General features: G+C 42.2%; 1 protein-coding gene across 1 annotated transcript in view; it reads right to left on the bottom strand.

The window, feature by feature from the left end:
* AK88_03094 (uncharacterized protein) overlaps positions 1 to 5,747 on the bottom strand; it is a gene marked incomplete at both ends in the record, with an annotated part of 10,104 nt that extends 4,357 nt beyond the window's left edge. The window contains 5 exons of the mRNA XM_012480717.1: positions 206 to 309; positions 560 to 658; positions 849 to 938; positions 1,039 to 1,092; positions 1,230 to 5,747. Of these exons, the coding sequence (XP_012336140.1) occupies positions 206 to 309; positions 560 to 658; positions 849 to 938; positions 1,039 to 1,092; positions 1,230 to 5,747 (4,865 nt within the window). The remainder of the gene's footprint in view (positions 1 to 205; positions 310 to 559; positions 659 to 848; positions 939 to 1,038; positions 1,093 to 1,229) is intronic.
* Positions 5,748 to 6,367: the final 620 nt, after the last annotated feature.

Genomic DNA, 6,367 nt, shown 5'->3' with positions numbered 1-6,367 from the left:
AAAAAAAAAAAAAAAAAAAAAAAAAAAAATGAGGAAAGAACAGAGCATTTGGGTGTGTGGCCTTTTCCACATAAGCGGTAACTCAGGTGCAGTGCATAAAAGTTGAGACCCCCTTTATCTCTGCGCACATTAATAATGGCGAGTAGGTGGAGGCCACTCCTAACGGGAGGCATGAAAAAAAAACACATGTCTCCTTCTCGCTTACCTCCATTTTATGGTAAACAGTTTGTTGCAAAACTCAGAATTGAGAATGTTCTTGTAGTCGTAGGGGGTAATTTGTGTCAGGAGCCTCTTCTGGTTATAGCCGACCTAAGAAGTGGGAACCAGATGGGGAAGGGTATGAGAACAAGTGGTGTCAACCGGGCAACATCACCAAGTGTACACATTCGTTCATACGTGCATGTGTATGCTGTGTGGGTAACTTCCCCTGGTGCGCCTTCCACAAGGGTGTCCACTCCCCATGGTGCATGGGAGACACAGGGAAGGCACAAATTAGACCCAATTCGCCACAAATCATGGCCACTCACAACACAGGCGCGTGGGGCCCAGGTCAACTTACAAAGGCAAACTCGCTGGCCCTGGTCCGCGCCGTCTCAATGTTCAGAAGGTTCTCCGTCGTGAAATTGTTGGACGTCATGGTGTTCATCGTTTTGAGTAACTAAAATGGGGGAAACAAAAGAGGGCAAGTTTTGTAAGTGCCATTGCTGTGGGGCAATTAAATGACCACTCGCTACACACATGCAACTATATCATATTGGGGGGGATGCACCCCCTTTGCGCGCCCCTCCTCCTGAAAGATACGAAACGCGAAAGGAAAAATGTGGTGTGATGGAAACTCCAAAAATTACGTCTAAAGGTTTGTCCTCCGGGAATGGATCCTTGTTCTTGTTTTTCCTCCTCCTCTTTTTCGGCTTTATTTGACTCTTCAAGTGTTCCACCTGCCCGAAAAAAAAAAAATAAATAAATGACACGCTTGATCATCTCTACACACTAACCACAAACTCCGGTATACATGTAAGAAACCCTTCACGCACTTACAATTTTGGCATCAATGGTCCTCTGATTGAAGTAGGCTATTAAGGGGGCAATGTTCTAAATGAAGGGGAACAGGAAAAAACAAAAATGATACACTTTGGCACATATAAAAATGGCGCGAACAGGGATACAATACACACATATTCACAGATCCATGTAGAGTCTGCAGTGGAAAAAAAAAACAAGAAACCCACCTGATGCACGAATAGCCGTGTTTCCTTAAACCTAGACTGTGAACTGTTCCTGTTCTTTGTCAACAGGTGGAAGTACTGGTCCAGCCTGTACTTGCTAGAAAATTCAATCAGTGGCCACATCAACTGCAGCCGATCTCTAAAGGCTTTCTTCAACACATCCACAATATTTTCCACGTTATTTATAACGCAGGTAAAACCTAAATTGTTCCTTATATTTTGTGCGCATATGTGTATTCTCTTCATTATAATCATGTCAATTTTTTCTAGCTCCAATTTACCCATAAAGTAGGAGAAGTTCAATCTTTTTAAGTTACGTACATCCTTCTTTTTGAACAAGAACAAAAGTTCTTTATTATTATTTAAATTTTCGTTTAAGGCGATTATATCATTTATGTTGTTTTTTCTAAACACCTTATTCACACAAAAGTTGAACCGCTTGTATTTCTTCTTAATAGCATTAATCGCATTTAATCTCATATTTTTCCTTAAGTTTTTTTTAACATGGGTACCCTTCATGTGGGGGTAGAGCATATTGTCTTCTTGAAGGAAATGTTTCTTCAAACATTTGCTTCTTCTCGCGACAAAATTGGAATTGTGGTAATTATACGGTTTGTAATTATGCCCACTACCTTCATATTGTAGGGCGTACATTCCCCTATTCTGGATCCTCTCAATCAGCCTTTTTTCCTCTTCTTCTCTCTTTTTTTTTTTTTCTTCTTCTGCTTCCTCTTGTTGTTCCCCGACCTCGAGCATTTTCTTCGTCCTGTGTTTTCCCCTACCATCTGGCTTCTCTTTTTTTACCACTTCCTTCATTGTAGCCTTTTTCTTGGACTCAGTGGGATCCTTGTTGCTGCCTTTTTTTTTCCTTTTGCTCATCTCCTTATTGTAATCCTCGACCATGCAATTTAGCAAATACGTCGCCGACAGGTCATCATTATCACCTGCACACGAACCTTCCACACCATTTGGATACTTGTGTTCAATCGAGTTTTCGTTTCGTTCCACCTCAACAGATGGGTCTCTCAACAAGTTCATGTGGCCGTTCTCAGAAATAATGCTAACCCCATTTGGGGCATTTATTGTATGCTCATTGTTATTGAGCGGGTCATTCTTTTTTTTTCTCTTTTTCTTCTCATGTTCCATGCAGGTGCTGCTGTCCAATGCAGATGTGGGTACATCTCCTTTATCTTCTGAAGCCAAATTATTATTATCTTTTTTTTTCCTATACTTTTTCACTTTTACATTTTTTCCTGAAGTGTTCATATCATTTAAAGTGCCACCAGGGTTGTTCAGATCATTTTCATCCTTTTGAGATTTCCCTTCATAACTAATGGTGTCACATACGTTGGTCATTCCATTCCCAATTGAATTTTCGTTTCCTTTATAAACAGAGTCGCATTCATTTTTATTGTTTATGAGGTCCGTTTCTGTGTTGCCTATGTCACTCTTCAGAATAAGGTTCACCACATCACTGGCGTTTTCACTCACGATGGACCCATTCGTATTGACAAAGTAGCTGTTGTTTCCTGTCTCACTCGGCTTCTTCGTCACATTATCCTTGTCGTTTTCGTAGTTGAGTGTATCATCCGGGTTGATGCTACTTTCACAGTTCCTCACGCTGCTTTCCATGTTGGCAATGCTCTCTTGGTTAATGCATTCCTCCGCCTTCACGCTGCTGTCCACTTTCGCACCGCTGTCATTCTCGGCGGTCGAGCCTTTCTTCGCACGTTTTTTTTCCTTCGGGATGCCCTCCTTCTTCGGCTTCCCAGCATTGTTATCACTCTTTCTGCGCCTCCTTCCCTGCCCTTGGTTCTCGACCTCCCCAACAGGGGCGTTTGGAGCGACCCCATTTTCAATGCTAAAGTTTTTTATCAGCTCATTAAAATTGCTATTTATATTGTTCAGTAGCTTATTGTCGATGTGGCCGTCGCTGTACCCACTACTCGAGCACGGCACCGTATTAGCTGCATTCGCCGCATTTGCCACATTAGCGAAACTCGTCACGTTCGAGGCATTTTGCCCAGTTGCTACCACGCCGGGGCCAAAGCCTCCCCAGTACTTCCTCTGCAACGCGTGCGCACCACTCATAACATGTGCATAGCTTGTCAAGGAGTACTCCTCTAACTTGCGAATCAACTCGTTCAGCTTATTCGGGTAGCAACTATTAAACAGGGGCAAAAAACCAGCATACTTATTTTTATTTTCATTAAATTCTTTATTTAAAAAGAGCCAAACAAATTTGGGGTCAATATTCATTTGATCCTTCCTTAATAATTGCTCCACCTGTAAAAACTGCTCCTTCTTATACATTTCGTTGTTTCCCTTTTCAACTACCATGTGGGGTAAATTGTCATTCATCTTCTTGTTCCCGTCGACTCCCATGTAACTGTGTGTAGTTCTCTGGGCACCATTATTCATGTGTGCATCGCGTAAGATCTGCGCATTATTATTTTCTCTAAACTGTTCATTCATGAAATCCTTCATACTGGTGTTACCGTTAGACACGATGGAATTGTACCTAACCCCTTGTACAATGTTAGAGTTAACTGTACTGTCTATCTGGTTGCCATTCATCATTTTTATATTATCTCTTCCACCCCAGCTGCTACGTACGCCAGGTACTTCCGCTAGTCTGTCTTGATTAAAACTGTTGTAGTAGTCACTTCGAGGGGCTGTGCTAATGGGGTTATTCAAATGGTTACCACTTCCGTAGGTACTCATCATACCATTGTTCATATTGTCTTGTGCCACACTCGAACTGATGTAGAATCCGTTTCGATCCTCAGTAAGATATTCATTTGCCTCACCCACCTCGCTGTTTTGTTGCCCCAATGGATAACTACTTTCTGCATTTGTTGATTCCATCCCTTTTTTTTTTCTTTTTTTTTCGTCACCTTTTGTCTTCTCCGCATTATTCACTTTTGGCTTCCTCTTCGCCTTTTGGCCTTTCAATGGATCGTTAATCATTTCTGCACCGTTCCTCGAATTTTCTATGGGCTTATCCAACTGGCTACTCGCCACATCCTGTAAAGCATTCGCATCGCTATTCGCATCTCTATTCGCTAACATAATCGGTTCAGCGTCATTTTGCGTATTTTTGCTTTTCCTTTTGGTACCCTTGGGGGAGGTGTCCTGTTCCGTCCCCTGCTCGTTGCCTTTCTCCTTTCTCTTTCTCTTTTTCGGTTTCTCCGAAGAAACCGTATTATTATTCAACACGGAAGTGGTGTCCTCTTTCAGGTCACCTACAAAGTTGTTACTTGTTCCATTTTCTGCTTTATCTCCTTGGAGGTTATTGGCGTCATACTTGGGGGTCGCATCATTCTTGTCTTGTACTACAGGGATAGTTCCTGCGCTTGGCAAGAAACTTTTACTGTTTAGAAGATTCACATTCTGTTCATTGGAGCCAGCATTTGGGCTCATCTGTCCCCTGCTGCTGGAGCCGTAGCTAGGGGGGCCACTGTTCATAGTGACATGCATGCTACCGCTCATGCCGCTTACTATATGCGCTTTGAGCCTCCCACCGTTGCTACCTCCCATGAGAGGATAACCGTGGGCAGCGCCGAAGGGGGCCATGTTCATCTTGAGACTATTGCTCACATGGCGTACGCCTTTATTTACATTTCCAGGGGTGCCATCGTTTAGCTTATTCCCACTGGTGAGCATAACATCAGGAACACCATTGCTCACATCACCACCTATAACATTTTTCACATGATACATATTCATACTCCCATGCATGTTGCTCATATTTGAAAATGCCTTGCCAGCGCTAGAAGGAGCACTGTTGATCTGGCCACTGTTCCTCGCCATTATATTATTGAACTGACCAGGCTTATTCACACGAGTAATAAAATCTACCGCGTTTATTCTACTTAAATTATTAACATTGTTGATGTTGTGTGTGGTGCCCCCATTAGCATTACTGCTCATGTCAGGTGCCATGAGTCCATCTTTTGCAATTGCCTCATTTTTATTTTGTATTACATTGCGATAAGTAATTTGGGATAAGTTTCCCACATTGTCATCTGGCCGTCCTTTCATGTTACTAGGAAAATTTTTATAATTCACAGCAAGGAAGGGTTTCTTCAAAGAGTCATTCATGTCGTGGACTAAACTGTCACTCGTCTTCCTCATAGCAGGTACCATCGTCACATTATGCATCAATGGCTGGCTGTTCGCATTTCCATACCCATTCTTGCTCAAGCCATTGTTACTATAGAGCATATTGTGTGGGTTGTAAAACGTGTGGTTATTTAGGGCATAATTAATGGGGGATGATGTGGACATATTTTTCACAACATTATTATTTGTACTTCCCCGTGTGTTGCTCTGACTCATGGGTGTGCCATTGGATGGACTGTGACTCCTGTCCTCCATACTCCTGGCGAACCTGTTCGCATTGTTACTGGTCAGCGCGTAGCTGGGGGAATGTTCATTGCTTACACTTTTGTCATTATCTGGTGTGTTATTTCGGTAGCTGTCGTTGTTTTGGGGTGGGCGCTGACTATTCGGCTTCATCTTTACGTCTCCCTGTTGATGCCAAATGGGATATTGGTGGAGCCGTACGGCAGGGTTTTCTCGCTCTACGAGTGGCCCACCAGTTTAGAGAGCTATTATTGAATGTATGACAGTTAATTTAAATCAGCTGCCTCTGTTCTCCTCGTGGAGATGTCCTCATTTTTTTTTTTTTTTATGTTGTTGACAAAATTGAATTTTCATTGATACACCATTGTGCGATTATGTTGTCTGCATATGGGGCACGTCCCCACTTCTGTAAGCCGCGTCGTAAATCGTCACGCAAATTGTTAAACCTGTACCGCGTTGGTCACTTTCTCCGACTTTGGTGTTTTCCCCAACTTTTGCTATCACCAAACGCATGGAATTGTTCACTCACGTCAACGGGGAAAATGCCTCCTTTTTATAGCATCCTTTCCTCTTCCCATTAATGGGGGAAATAAAAGAAAAAACTGATGCAATTTGTCGTCATAAGGAGGAAATATAACTCCGTTAACATAACATTCAGTGTTCTTGACTATTCGTTACTTTTCACATTACGCAAAAAAAGAAAAGTTGGGGATATATTTATGTTGAACACGAATTGAAGAAAAAAAAAAAAAAAAAAAAAAACGTGGCAGTAA

This window comes from Plasmodium fragile (assembly GCF_000956335.1).
Source record: "Plasmodium fragile strain nilgiri unplaced genomic scaffold supercont1.33, whole genome shotgun sequence".
NCBI classification, from domain to species: Eukaryota; Apicomplexa; class Aconoidasida; order Haemosporida; family Plasmodiidae; genus Plasmodium; species Plasmodium fragile.
The sequence above is the reverse complement of the archived record's forward strand: the minus strand, read 5'-3'. Positions and strand labels throughout refer to the sequence as shown.